Source organism: Phalaenopsis equestris, unplaced genomic scaffold (assembly GCF_001263595.1).
Source record: "Phalaenopsis equestris unplaced genomic scaffold, ASM126359v1 Scaffold220451, whole genome shotgun sequence".
NCBI classification, from domain to species: Eukaryota; Viridiplantae; Streptophyta; class Magnoliopsida; order Asparagales; family Orchidaceae; genus Phalaenopsis; species Phalaenopsis equestris.
The window spans coordinates 124,765-140,503 of NW_018238735.1; the positions used below are offsets into that span (position 1 = coordinate 124,765).

Genomic DNA, 15,739 nt, shown 5'->3' on the forward strand with positions numbered 1-15,739 from the left:
CTCTCTATATATATATATATATATATATATATATATATATTGGGGAAAGAGCAACGGTGGCTCCCTACGCGTTAATATTTAAAAAAGATACTAGGATTGGGAGGGGGAGATATATATTGGGATAGAACAAGGGTAATCTTATTAACGCAAAGAGGGGTATAACCATTATAGGATTTACTAGCAAAGAAACAAATAAAAATAAAATAAAGGGAAAAGGCTTAACATACTTGGTGCGATCATGCTGGACCGGGTTGTGGGTAATGCAAATGCCAGCCTTGTTATCACATAATAACAACGGGGGAGTGGAGAATGTCATACGTAATTCGTGGAACATGACGCGTAACCAAATATCTTTACAAATTCCCAGGGATATGGACCGAAATTCGACTTCCACATAGCTCTAAGGAACTACATACTGCTTCTTGCTTTTCCACATGACCAGGTTTCCCCACACAAATGAGCAGTGCCCCGAGGTAGATTGTTGATCATGGACGGGCCTAGCCTAATCCGCATCTGTGTAAACTATAATAGAATGAGAGGTGTGGCGGGAAAAAAACAAATCTGGCCTGATTTGCTTTTTAAATAGTGGAGAATCTGGTGAAAAACTTGGAGGTGATGTTCATAGGGATCATGCATGAATTGACTAATTATCCCAACTGCGTGACATATGTCGGGGCTTGTATGAGCAAGATATATGAGTTTCCCATAAAGCACTAGTAGCGAGTATTGTTTACAGGAATTGCATTGGGAACATCTAGAAGTTTTTTATTTGGATCCGTCAGGACAACCACTGGTTTGCACAGGAGAATATTGTTCTTTGTCAAAATGTCCATCACATATTTATACTGATACAGACAAATATCCTGAGATGACCGAGCAACTTCCATACCTAAGAAGTACCAGAGAGATCCCAAGTTCTTCATTTTAAAGGAAGCAACAGACATGCCTTACAGAGCCTTCAATGCTGGTAGATGATTACCTGTGAGAATTAGGAGTGTAAACGAGCTGAACACGAGCCAACGTGGGCTCAGCTTGTGTTTGACTCATTAAAAAATACCACTGTTCGTGTTCGACTCGTTTATATTTCAAACACAAAAAATTGTTCGTGTTCGGCTCGTTAACGAGTTGTTCGCGAACAAAATACCATTTTGACTCCCTCAAGCTCGACTTGTTAAAAAATATCATTTTTTGTGTTTGACTCATTTATATATCAAGCTCAAAAAATTTGTTTGTGTTTGGATCGTTTGCTTACCAAGTCGAACATGAGCTATTCACGAATAATGAGTTAATTTGACAAACCTAATCACACAGTCGTAGGATACTAAGAGTGGGTCGAGATTTAAATTTATGATTTGTATTAAAATATTCTTTTAAATAGAATTTAATATCTTTTTATTCTATTTTTAATTATTAATTTTAATTGATTATAAATCTTTGTAGCATTATAGTCAATTAAATTATTTAAAAATGATACTCATGTTCGCCTCATTTATATATCAAGCGCAAAAAAACTGTTCATGTTCGACTCGTTTGCTTAGCAAATGATCGAGCACGAGCTGCTAAACGAGCTGAACACATGTTCGCGAACAACGAGCCATTTTGACAACCCTAGTGAGAGCAATATTGTCAACATAGACAATAAGGATAGATACTTGACCGTTGGAGGGATGCTGAAAGAAAAGAGTGTGGTCCAATTGACACTGAGTGAATCCATGGCTTACCACCACCTTTGTGAATTTCCCGAACCATGCCTGTAGTGATTGCTTCAATCCATAGATGAATTTTTGCGGTCTACATACTTGCCCTTAGGAGGCAGCGGAGTCAAAGTCTGTAGGAGTCATCTATACCTCCTCTGTAGATTGCCATTCAGGAACACATTCTTAACATAAAACTGGAATAAGGATCAATCCAAATTCCCTACAAAGGATAAGAGGAGCCGAATGGTGTTTAATTTAACAACCGGAGCAAATGTCTTCTCATAGTCAACTCTATAGGTTTACCCATTCGCGATCAACCGTGCCTTGTTGTGTTCAAATGATCCATTAGATTTAAACTTGATGCTAAAAATTCATCGACATCCTATTGCTTTCTTATCCTGAGGAAGATCAATAATGTCCCAAGTATGGTTTCACTGAAGGGCATTCATCTCTTACATGATGGTAGCTTTCTATGTTGGGTTTGCTAAGACAACCTAAATAGTAGATGAAAGCTGATGATTGGTCAGAGCCGTAGCAAATGCTCTTTAGGATGGTGATAATCTATGAAGAGAAACATAGTTTGCCATGGGATAGAGTGTTTGATTACGTATCTTACTAGAGGAGCTGACTTCCTCATTTGAAGTAGGAGCAGTGATATGGATGTCGTTCTTGGGGGGGGGGGGGGGGGGGGGTTGGAGGTGGCGCGAGCTCCAGAGTAGGTGCATCATAACGAGTGCCTCGAGTGTAGACACAAAGAGTGAGAGGATGTGCTGGCAGAACCAAAGAGACAGAAAGCTTCTTTGTGGTAGGAGAAGTGGGTTGAACCAAAGGAACAATGAGTTCCTCGATAGTAGGTGACGTGGGGGGAACATCCACAGGAGTAGGGTAAGTAACAATATCCAAGAATTCTAGCTGTCTCTCACTGGAGGCCAAGTTAGGAAAGTAGGGAACACTTTCAAAAAATGAGACATCAACACTAACATAAACCTTATTTGTGGTAGGGTCAAGGTACCGATACCCTTTTGAGTGGCAAAATATCCTAGGAAAACACATGTTATGGACCTTGGATCAAGTTTACTCCGAGTTGGAGCTGTGTTTTGAATAAAAGGCTGTGCAACTAAAAATTTTGGGATGTAAGGTGGAGAAGTCTCGATTAATGGGAAAGCACAATCTTAAGACGACTAAAGGGATACAAAGTTGCGAATTTTTTAGGGAACTCTATTGATGAGATAAGTGGTGGTAAGAATGACATAATTTTAGAAATGTTTTGGAACGTTAGAGTGAAATATATTGGGGCGAGCAACGTTGAGGAGCTGTCGATTTTTCCTCTCGGGTACCCAATTTTGTTGATAAGTGTTGATACATGAGCTAGGACGGAGGATGCCCTTACCAAGAATTCTCCTAATATAGAGTTAAAAAATTAACTATCATTGTTTGTTCGAAGGACTTGAATTTGAGTTTTGAATTGGGTCAAAATGAAGATGTGAATGTTTTTTTAGAATGACAATAACTTCAGATTTATCTTTTAAAATAGACCCATGCAATCCGAGTGTGGTCATTAATAAAAGTAAGGAACCACCGTTTATTGATATAGCTAGGAGTGCGAAAGGGTACTCATAAGTCACTGTGAATATGAGAAAAATAAACGAAAGGTGTGTAATTGTGGCATGGATAAGGAACACAATGACTTACGAGAAGGATTTTTAGTTAATTGACAGGTTTCACATTTAAAATTGGAAGATTTTTTATTAGTAAACATCACCGAATACAGTTGTTGTAGATACTTGAAACTAGGATGACCAAACGACATTGTAACAACATAATAAGACATTCCAATAAGACATTCGTTGGACTGAGATAAGCTACAACTACAGGGTGGAGTGTCCTCATTTTTCGTGTTATTCTCTTGAAAGAAGTAGAGCCTGCCAACCTTAACGGTTTCAATCATCCTCCCCGAACGATGATCCTGAAAGAAACTAATATTAGATAAAAAATGAGAAACGCAATCAATGTTATATGTCAGTTTATTGATAGATGGAAGATTATATTTCAGTAGATATACATATAATACAGATTCCAAAATTAAACCTGTTGTTTAAACAACAGATCATTTACCATCAATGGAATTTTGGGACTCGTCGGCAATTTTAACAGTGTTTTTCCCTGAGCAGGGATAGTATGTCGAGAAGGTTTTTGAGCTTCTAGTCTTGTGGTTCTTGGATCCTGAATCAATGATCCATGTACTAGGAGGGGCAAAAGAAATGAGTTTCATAGTATTGATACCTTACCGAATGTGGGAGGTCGACAAACCAGAAGAGAGTCAACTGGTTCCAAGCAGCTTGATTAAGTGCTGCTCCATTTGACTTTTATGAGAATTGGAGGATTCCAAATTGTTTTTGGTAGAGGCTAGTTGTACTGTGTTAGATTTAGAAGCTGTAGTGAAACCCATGACAACTTAAGATTTGACTAAAGGTTTAGATGCAGGTTTCTCGTGGAGCTTCCAACATTTATCAGGAGTGTGGTTGGATTTGTGACAATAATCACAAGTGGGGTGGTCGATTCGGGGTTGAGCACTATTAGAGACCAAGGCGGATACTTCTGCAGACAGAGTGAACGCACTAAGCATGACAAGTCTCTGGCTCTCTTTGCGACGAATCTTAGTGAAAGCAGTGCGAGACTTCATCAACATCTTTATTGAGACCTGCCAAAATTGAAACATGCGGTCCTTTTCTACAATTTTTTTGAAGTGAGATAGGTCGTCCGAAGATTCCTAAGTCAGTCATAATACAGGTTGCATTCCATCTATAATGCAACTAGATTATTGTAGTACTGGATCACATTTCTCGGTCATTATTTTGTCTCACGGTTCTTCTTAGATACCTCATAAAGTTGGCTAAAATTTCCTATATCTAAGTAGGTATCACGGACTGTCGTCCAGAGGACACTTGCAGAAGGAATGAACATATATTATCGACCAATGAAAGTCTCCATGGAGTTGATTAGTCATGATGTGACCATAGAATTCTCCACTTCCTAATATATTGTCAGTTTTTGGAGGTGCACAAATTACACCTGTGAGATAACCGAATTTTTCATGTCCTTTGATGAACAAGGACACAAATTGAGACCATTGAAGAAAGTTACTTTTGTTCAATTATAAATAAGAAGTTCATGGTGTTTTCTGTCCTCCGGTTTCCAGATGAACGATAATTGAAATTGATTCTCCAGTGGAATCAAGAACATCTTCTGATGACGACTCAGTGCTAATGGAGTCCGCCATGACTCCAATTGAGCCAAATGAGATTTTAGATTGTTGAGAAATCGTAAGATTATGGTTGCCAGAGGGAGGAAATATGTTCTGGGGAAGGGATTCCTGCTAGAAGAAGATCTTCTGGTCGGCCGGAAGAAGGTTCCGACAGTCATATCACCTGTATTGGAGAGGCAAGAGGTCCAGCGACTGATTGGAGAACACGGGAATATGTTCTGGTGGCTCGATTAATCTGCGGCTTAATTAATAGGTTCTAGCAGACGGGAAATGGGAAGACTGGATATAGGAACCTGTTCTGGGAGACGAAAGATGTTTTTGATTAAGTTTCAATAGCTCAATTAATAGGTTCTCGATTAAGTTCTCTATTGACATGTAGTTGCAATCTAGACGGGAATCTGGACGGGAGACATAGATTTAAGCGGCTAGAAGCAGATCTAGCCTGCTACAAGGTGAGCCCGATAGCTGTTAGGTTAGGGTCATGGCTTTGATACCATGTAAGAATAGAACCAAGATAATCTTATTGATGCAAAGAGGGGTATAACCCATTACTGGTTCTACTAGTAAGAAAATAAATAAAAATAGAATTAAGGGAAAGAAGGAAAGTAAATAAAAGCAAATCAAAGTAATTAATACAAAATTCTGCATATTAATATTCTAATTATATATATATATATATATATCTAACCACCTAAGCATGATGAGTGGTCCGAAACTCCTGTCATAGTTGATGTTTGAAAAAAAGTTACTTATATATTTTTTGTGTTTGAGAAGTCTAATCTTATTCGAATTATCTGATAGTTCAATCGTTTCTGTTGTCCCTATTGCAGTTACTTATTCCATATTTACATTCATCTGATTGAAATTTATTAAAATGGTCTATGAATGATACTTTTTACACTGATGTACAGGCAATTTTTCAGAGATACCCTCGGCCTGAGAAGGAATGCCAATCATTTTCTCTTATCTATAGCGATAGGTCACTGGATCTTGTAAGCATCACTTATTTTGGCACTTCTTGTTACATTCTTATGAGATTATTAGTTGAAATTGGCTCACAACTTGTGTCCGTCTTTGTATAATCATAGATGTTGTATTGTATTTTTGCTTTTATACCAGATATGTAAAGACAAAGATGAAGCTGAAGTCTGGTTCGCTGGTCTGAAAACATTGATTTCACGTAGCCATCAGCGGAAATGGAGAACAGAATCAAGAAGTGATGGAGTATCATCTGGAACACATAGTCCTCGAACATATACGAGGAGAAGTTCACCTTTAAGTTCTCCTTTTGGTAGCACTGATAGTATTCAAAAGGTAATTTTGCTCAATTCTTTTAATTTGAAGTACTTTTTTACCATCTGTCACCGTCCTTAGTCTTAAATTCAACTCAGGATGGAAGCGATCCGTTACGAATTCGGAGCCCATACGATAGTCCGCCAAAAAATGGTTCGGATAAGTCGTTCTCCGGTGCAGTGTATGCTATTCCTCCGAAGGGTTTTTTCCCATCAGACTCCGCTTCTGCTTCAGTTCATTCATTGTCATCTGGATGCTCTGATAGTATAAATGGAAACATGAGGGGTATGAGTATGGATGCATTTAGAGTTAGCCTTTCTAGTGCTGTGAGTTCATCAAGTCAAGGATCCGGCCATGATGATGGTGATGCTTTAGGCGATGTTTTCTTGTGGGGAGAAGGAATGGGTGATGGAATTTTAGGTGGAGGACATAATAGAGTTGGAAGCTCTTCTGGCCATAAAATGGACTCCCTCATTCCAAAAGCCTTGGAATCTGCTGTCATTCTTGATGTTCAGACTATTTCTTGTGGTGGGCAACATGCTGCTCTCGTCACTAAACAAGGAGAGATATACGCTTGGGGTGAGGAATCTGGAGGAAGGCTTGGACTAGGAGTGGACTCTGATGTATCACAACCTAAACTGATTGATTCTCTAGTCAATATGAATATTGAACTGGTCGCTTGTGGCGAATATCATACTTGCGCTGTTACGCTTTCCGGCGACCTGTACACATGGGGTGATGGTACTTTCAACTATGGCCTTCTCGGTCACGGAACTGAAGTGAGCCACTGGGTTCCAAAAAGGGTTAATGGGCCTCTCGAAGGTATTCACGTCTCATATATTTCGTGCGGACCTTGGCATACAGCTGTTGTAACATCTGCGGGACAGTTATTCACTTTTGGAGATGGAACTTTTGGTGTTCTAGGTCATGGGGATCGAAAGAGTGTTTCGATACCAAGGGAAGTCGAATCTCTGAAGGGGCTACGCACAGTACGAGCGGCCTGCGGTGTTTGGCACACTGCTGCAGTGGTTGAAGTAATGGTGGGAAATTCGAGTTCTAGCAGCTGTTCTTCTGGCAAACTTTTTACGTGGGGAGATGGAGATAAAAATCGGCTCGGGCATGGTGACAAGGAACCTAAACTCGTGCCTACCTGTGTAGCTGCGGTGGTTGATCCGAACTTTTGCCAAGTTGCTTGTGGCCACAGCCTGACTGTTGCCCTTACAACTTCTGGTCATGTTTACACAATGGGAAGTACAGTTTATGGCCAACTCGGAAACCCCCATGCTGACGGAAAGGTCCCTCTACGCGTCGAAGGAAAGCTCTTGAAAAACTTTGTCGAGGAAATATCTTGTGGCGCTTATCATGTTGCAGTTTTGACTTCGCGAACCGAAGTTTATACGTGGGGTAAAGGTGCAAACGGCCGATTAGGCCATGGGGATAGTGATGATAGAAGCACACCCACATTGGTTGAAGCATTGAAGGACAAACAAGTTAGAAGTGTAGTTTGTGGTACTAATTTTACAGCAGCTATCTGTATTCACAAGTGGATATCTGGTGTGGATCAGTCTATGTGCTCGGGCTGTCGTCTTCCATTTAATTTTAAAAGAAAACGTCACAATTGTTACAACTGTGCCCTCGTCTTCTGCCATTCTTGCAGTAGTAAGAAATCCCTTAAAGCGTCCATGGCTCCGAATCCAAACAAACCTTATCGTGTTTGTGATAGCTGCTTTAACAAGCTAATGAAGGCATTTGAGAATGATTCCACGTCTCATTCTGCAGCTAGTAGGAAAGGAGGGGCTGTTCAAGGGCTGAACGACATGGTTGATGAGGAAAAGTTTGAGTCGAGATCTCAAGTACAAATATCAAAATATTCGTCATTAGAATCTTTAAGGAGTATGGATGGTAGATCTAAGAGAAATAAGAAACTTGAATTTAGCAGCAGTCGCGTTTCTCCAATTCCAAGTGCAGGCTCAAATTGGGGCGCTCTTAACTTCTCAAAATCTTTCAATCCAGTATTTGGAACATCAAAGAAGTTTTTCTCGGTCTCTGTTCCCGGATCAAGAATTGTCTCTCGTGCAACGTCACCTATATCGAGAAGGCCCAGCCCTCCTCGTTCTACCACACCAACACCTACCATTGGAGGATTAACTTCTCCAAAATTTGTTGTTGATGATGCAAAAAGGACTAATGACAGCCTAAGTCAAGAGGTGCTTCGATTGAAGGCCCAGGTAGGCATTTTAGTTGCAGCGCAATTTAGTCGAGCTTGGACTGAGCTTAATACTTCGTCTTGTTTGGCTTGTTTGAATTTTTTCTGTTCAAAATAGGCTTGTGAATAACAGTTTCGTGTTTGGCATGAATCAAATTCATTTATTTGTTTTAGCTCTTGTGCGGCTCAAAATTAGCTTGAATAACTTATAAAATAATAAAATTTAGCATTTTTTTGAAGACAACATAAAAAAATTAATATAAATAGTATAATAATAAATTTATTTAATTATTTAATTAATTCTAGCCAAAAATGTGCCGAACATAATCAATCAGATATTTGTTTGTGTTTGACTCATTTATAAATAAAGCTACAAACTTTAGCTACATAATGGGCTGAACATAAGCTTTTTTGATTATCGAGTAATTTAGACAGCATTAATTATGGTTGATGCTGTTTAACTCTCAACATTCCTTTTTAACTGAGACTTTTTCATCAGACTCGACTTTACTACGTTAGTTACTAATACTCAATTAGAATATACACCACCCATCTTTTCTGGAGTGTAGAAACAAAGAATTCATTTGTCCGTCATCTTCATGTCTTTTATTGGGTATTACTGTCCCGTGCAAACTAAACCACTAAGTAATTGACACAATTTGTCCTCTTTGCTACTCGACGCCATTTTTTAGATTATACCGTATTGAATATTATCAACAATATCAGTACTTTTGTAGTATATTCAAAGTTTCAATAATTTTAATCACCTAAGGTCATTTATTTTCTTTGTCAAAGCATTTACATATTTATGAAGGGTCTGTTTGGCTGTCAACATTAGTAGGATTTTGCATTCCATTTCTCATTATTTCAACATTTTCTGCGTTTGGCTTAAACCAAAAAAGAAATACACTGCAAAAATTTGAAGGGTTCTAATATTCCAAATACTCAATTTTCCCTCTATTCGCAAATTGCTCAAAATTGGTGATTTTCGAATTGTGTGCTCATGATTCCCGCTTTCCTTTGCTATTGGCCAGCTACACGCCTTCCCCGCTCTCCACCTTTGCCTCCCGTCTGTCATTGCTGACACCCTCCACTGCCACCTGTCACTTAATGCCTATGAAACTTATCATAACAAAATTAAAAAAAAAAATTTCAACACATTTAATTTATATCTAACTAAAGTGTTAATATGTCTTTAAAATTCATGCATGTCAATTACTCTGTGTTTCTAAAACATACGTATTTTAATATTTTCAAACCAAAATGCTGCAACTCTTGAATTTGGACTTAAATTTCTGTTTGGACAATTTATGGAAATTAAAAAATACTGAAGTTGCTGCAAGAGTTTGATGATTGCCTGTTTGTAGGTTGAGAATCTCACTCGGAAGGCTCAGCTACAAGAAGTTGAGCTGGAAAGAACGTCAAAACAGCTTAAGGAGGCTATTGTAATTGCCGGAGAGGAAACTGCAAAATGTAAAGCAGCAAAAGAAGTCATCAAGTCTCTCACTGCACAAGTAAGGTTTTGGTTTAAAGATCAATTTAGATTTTGGTTTTGGTTATACCCTTCTTGGCCTTTTGGCTAAGATCAAGTGTAACTTCTGTTAAACTAAATAAATAAATGGTTTCAGAATAGATCGTTTGAGCTTTTACTATTTAGGATAGCTTTTAAGTCAAATCTATACTTGACTTCAATTTCAAATCACATTTTTTAAACTCTTATAAGTATAATTGAAAATAAAGTGTTGTTATATGAGCTGTGAGTGCATCAATATGCCTGCAAAGAGGAGTGGTTGGTGGCTGGAAACAGAGAAACGGTGTTCACAACAGTATTTGAATGGAATAAATTTTGAGATGTTAATAAAAGTAGGGATAATATTTAGAGAAAAGAGAAAAAAAGAAGAAAAATAGTTTGTTTATGTAATAATGGAGTACTATTTTGATGAAGCTTAAACATGAATTTTGCCATAAATTTTCTAATAATGGAGTACTATTTTGATGAAGCATATGTATTTACATATCTAACGTTCCATGGATTGTTTTGATCTTCCTCTCAAAACATATATATTTTGAGTACTTTTTAGCACTACTTGTTTATTGAGACCATGGAATGGAAGGAAACTTCAACATTTATCTCGTCTAGCGTATCCTAGTAGCCATGTGATCATTATCACCTTTTGCTGTTCATAATTACTATTAGTAATTTAGATATGCTTATTAAGTGTGATTGTCTTGAATTTTAAGAGCCTTATTTTGCTGAGGCCTAGTACTTCAAACATGAGGTAGTGCTGCTTTGAGTGAACCAAGCACTTCGATGACACATAACAGAAGAGTAAATTGCCAAAATTGCCCCCTAATTATTTATATGGTGCCCATTTAACCACAGAAACTATAAAAGTATCAATTAGCCTTCAGATTTTAATATGGGCTGAAATAGTCCTCCGTAGGGATTAGTTCAACCCATATTACAAGAGTGAGGACTAAATTGACGTTTCTGTAAACTCTGGGACTAAAATGACCCTATGCAAAAATTCAGGGGACTATTTTCATACTTTTCTCCATAACAGAACTTCATCAACTTTTCACTCTACATTACAAGTCTTCCCCTCTACCTTCTTCGGTTAACCGGTGTCATATGAAGAGATAGAATTCTAATTGCCAATAGTCTAATTTCATCTTTATTTCACTGCACATTCATCTTATGTTCTCTTTATTTTACAATTTTTGCAGTTGAAAGAATTGGCTGAAAGACTCCCCGTTGGAGCAACAAAAAATTGTAAACTTTCTTCGTTGGCATCCCTAAGCTCTACTCCTGCCATTAATGACATCTCTGCTGCAGCCATTGAGCAAATGGGCAACTTCATTAATACTCATGAGCCAGATTCAAATGGACTAATGGCCAATAGTGGAGCTACTTCCATTGGCCATCGAAACAGAGGTGCTCATTCTGAAACAACGAAGAGTGGAAACAAATTGACAGATGGAGATACGAATCAAGAGTCTGAATGGGTTGAGCAAGACGAACCCGGTGTTTATATCACACTAACATCTTTGCCAGGTGGTGTTAAAGATCTTAAGCGTGTTCGTTTCAGGTATGCATGCATCTTAAATTTTTGTATGGAAGATTTACATGCATACCTCTCAATTGTTATGTATTTACATATCTAACTCCTATACTTCAATTTTTATATTTTTGCCACCTTATCTATACATGAACAAATGTATTTAAAGTTAAAACAGTAGCATTTTTTATGTGATATAAAATATTTGAGTGGTATAATTGTATAATAATCAAATTTTAGTTGTTAGATAGGTAAAAAAATAAGAATTGGGTGCTATGCATGTAAATGCCCCTTTTTATGTTTTGCCTTGCTTGAAGCATTTGAAACTGAACGAGTAAAATTATATGCTTATGTTTTATTTTAATTTGTTTTTTTTTCATCTGTTCTCATTTTTTCATTTTATTTTGCTTTTGTTTTCGCATAAAATAAAAGCATTTTTACATGATCTATTTATTTTCTGTTTACATATAGAAAACATATTTGAATACCAAAAGAGGAAACATAACCATTTATATGTAATTACCATAATTAATTCATCTGATTGCTAATTATCATGATCAAATTTTATTCAAGCCTCGTGGATTTCATTTAACAAATTAATTAGCAAATTTTTTAGATAAATTAACATTTAATTAATTAAACTTAAGATAATTAATATTTAATTAGATATGTGGAATATCTTAGGATTTCAGTTGTTTTAATGCAAATCTTGGATGCATGGGAACACAATGGATTTGTTTAGTCTAAAAACTCTTCGGAAAAAACGTACAATAAATTTTATGCAAATTAGAGTATTCTTAATGCTCACTTCAAATGATAATTTAAAGAGCATCCAAAATTGAAATATTTTAGAAAATTTAGATCTAAATGAAACCACTCAATGATTAGGCTTCACAATACAACAAGCAAAATTAAATTGTCAAGCAAAACCGATGAAAAAGAACAAAGGAAGAAGTCACCAAACAGAAGATTCAGGTCTTTGCTAGTGCAAGGAGAAACTTCCCCCATAATTTCACTTGAAGAATTCATATCGAACAACACAATTTGTGCGAAAATTTAAATTTCATTAAGCAATAGGATATATTTTTCATAAAGCGTCGACCATTTGATGATCTGAGTAGGAGAGTAGATGTTTTAGATTCGACTTATGTTAACACAGAGGTAGACCTAGGAAGACTTGGGCTTATTGTATAAAAATCTTCTTAATTATATAGAACTAAATGAAAATATGACACTAAATAGGACGCAATGGAGAAAAAGAGTTCATGGAGCCGACCCCACGTAGTGTGATTAAGGCTTTGTTGTTGTTATTGTCATCGTCTAAAGGAATCTCTATAATAAAAATGACTGAAAATTTATATTTTTATAAAATCCTATACTCTTAACAACTTGATTCCCTCGAAGATTAAAATTTTCAATCCTAGTTTCCATCATATGCACACGACTAGGTTCTTATCTTACAATCCTCCAATTTTTAATCCAACTACAGTAAAAAAATTGCAAACTAAGGATTCTTGTATCTCTGTTACTTTGGAAATTTGTATATAGGAGGAAACTAATTAACATAGACATAAAGAGCCACAGGAGCCTAGCCTGTGAATCCTTCATCTGGACCAAATTGGTCCAGACCTGGGAGGGCCAACTGGCTTTTCCATGTTAGTTTGGAATTTCCTTTCTATAAGAGAATCAAATCCTAGTTATCTTGGGCTTATATATTTGATTCTTGTGTTTAAGTTTTCAATTTTTTTGTATGTGTTTTCTGTCGGGATAGTCGTCGGCGTCATTTTCCTCACTTCTATAGCTATATCCAATGGAGAGTGGTGCTCCGGTTGTATCTTATTTGAGGTGGTGATTTTCTTCCAAGGGCTGAGTGGTGTTACGACTCTAGCTCATTCTTGAGGGAGTATTTATCCTCAACCTTCTTATCCCCCGCATCCTTCTTTCACCGTTGTTGCCTTCAAACTTGTTGTAGAGCCCACCACAAAATAACACTTGGCTATTTCCTTGCAGCCCCCCACCTCCACACTTTCCCTAACAACCCATCCAACCCCGTGCCACTGCCATCTTCTGGCCACCTTCTTCCCACCTCCTGTCCATCACCAACTCTTTCTCTAGCAAGTTCAACCCCAATCACCCAACAGCTGCAGCCCCTTTCAACCTTCCCATCCCACCCCCGACATAACTGTTCACCATCCTTTTGGAGATACAATCCTAGTTGAGTTTAATGTCATGTCTATTGTTATTTTATTTTTTCTGGTGTGTTGGTTGTAATTGCATATTGGCTTTCTTGTTTTTAATAACAATATTTTTTTTGTTGTTATCGCTTTAGATTAACTTTAGTATAATTTGGTATCTAACCCTAGCCATATTTTAGGGTTTCTAGCATCCAACTAGACCCAATCTTATCTTCACCCAAATTTTTGTTTCCCACTCCACGTCACTCTACACATCCTTCTACCTATCCACACCCTATCCCTAAGTATGTATCGGAGGAGGCAATTGTTGGAACATGATCAAGAGTTTATTATGGACGAGATGTAGCAGGAATTTTGTCGAGTGCTACAACGACTCGCTGATATTTAGGAAAGGATTCAAAGAGAGGAAACCTTCAGCATGGTGGTGAGATCCAACGAAAAGAGAGAGAGACACGCACTTGGATACCTTACTTAGGTATGGTTCAAAGGAGAAGAAGACATGCCATGCCAATTTAGGATACAATATCAAAGGAGGCTGAGAGGTGAACTGTATGTTGGAGGATATAGAGGTGAGGTGCCTGTTAGAAGATACATAGACTTGGGCATGAAAGTGGACATATCGGATTTCAAGGGGAGGTTGAATCTGTATGACTTTATAGAGTGGTTGCAAATTGTCGAGAGTGTTTTTAAATATGATGTGCCTGATGATCGGAAAATGAAGCTTGCTACTATCAAGTTTAAGAAGAGCACCTTATTGTTGTGGGAGAACCTGAAGAGGGAGGGAAATAGAGAAGGAGCATGATTACTACCTGGGAGAAAAAGATAAAGAGAGTTTCAGCGACAGTACCTACCCCACACTACCGTTAGGGTCTTTTTTGATGCTTCACAACCTACAGCTGATCGACCTATTAGTGGAGTACACAATGGAGTTTATTTAACATAAGTTGAAATGTGATCTGCTAGAGCCAAAGGAGCGCACGATAGCCAGGTACTTGGGAGACTTGAAACCTGTCATCGACAACATGGTTCAGCTACAACCTTACTGGTCTTTGAGTGATGTTCAGACTTTAGCATTGAAGGTGGAGAGACAGAAGAAGCAGAGTATGCACCCACCGACATTCAAACTACCACCCATAATTAGAGACATTAGTAGGAGCATGTCTTCGAAAGTTGAGAAGACTAGGCAGGAGAATGACAGTGTCACTCAGAGTGAGAAGTTTGAGAAGAGTAGTGTGCCCACTACAACCCAAGCCGAGAAATGTTGTAGATGTCATGGATATGGGCACATCTGTTCGACAAGTCGAGTTGTATTCTTTACCAAGTAGGGCGCAGTAGACGAAGCTAGCGACAAAGAGGCAACTCAAGAAAATAGGGAGGACCATCTTCCATCGGATGTGGGAAAGATGATTGTGGTTCAATGGGTTCTACAGGCTGAGGCTACCAGGGATCAACTGTGGCTTCGTTACAACATATTCTGCACTCATTGTACTGAGACAGAAAATGTATGTAGTATCAAGGGAACAACAAGAATGTGGTGTCTACACAGATGTTAGACAAGTCTCACAACTCAGAGTCACTCACAGTCATGCTGTTTGGCGTGGTTGAGGAAGAAGAACCGAGTCAGCATTGACAGGTGTCTCATGGAGTTGTCAATTGGAAACCAACTGCAGGATCAAGTTTGGTGTGACGTGATGCCCATGGATGCTACCATCTTTTGTTATTATGGAAGTTTAATTGTCAAACTCAACATGAAGGTTCAAAAATAAATAAGTGCCATTATTAGCAGAGAACTACCAGTAACATATGGTTTGGTGATAATAGAGGAAAGCGTGATAGAGGCTCCAATTCCAAATACAGGTCAGCCACTACCGAAAGCATGTCATGAAGTCATGATCGATACCTTAAAACCATGGCTACCACCGTCAGGAGTTCGATATATTGTTGTTAGGGAAAACTACTGCGAAAGAGTATCATTTTTAATTTTGCTGCGGAATAGGATCACAAGATTCGAGAAAACAAGAACA

The 15,739-nt window shown here is 37.9% G+C and overlaps 1 protein-coding gene across 1 annotated transcript in view; it reads left to right on the forward strand.

Annotated features, from left to right (window-relative positions):
- The window catches only part of LOC110037509, a 44,031-nt gene that overhangs the window by 12,878 nt on the left and 15,414 nt on the right, over positions 1-15,739 (forward strand). Inside the window, exons 4-8 of the mRNA XM_020742170.1 lie at positions 5,874-5,954; positions 6,082-6,276; positions 6,354-8,483; positions 9,829-9,975; positions 11,189-11,550. Coding sequence (XP_020597829.1) covers positions 5,874-5,954; positions 6,082-6,276; positions 6,354-8,483; positions 9,829-9,975; positions 11,189-11,550 — 2,915 coding nt within the window. The remainder of the gene's footprint in view (positions 1-5,873; positions 5,955-6,081; positions 6,277-6,353; positions 8,484-9,828; positions 9,976-11,188; positions 11,551-15,739) is intronic.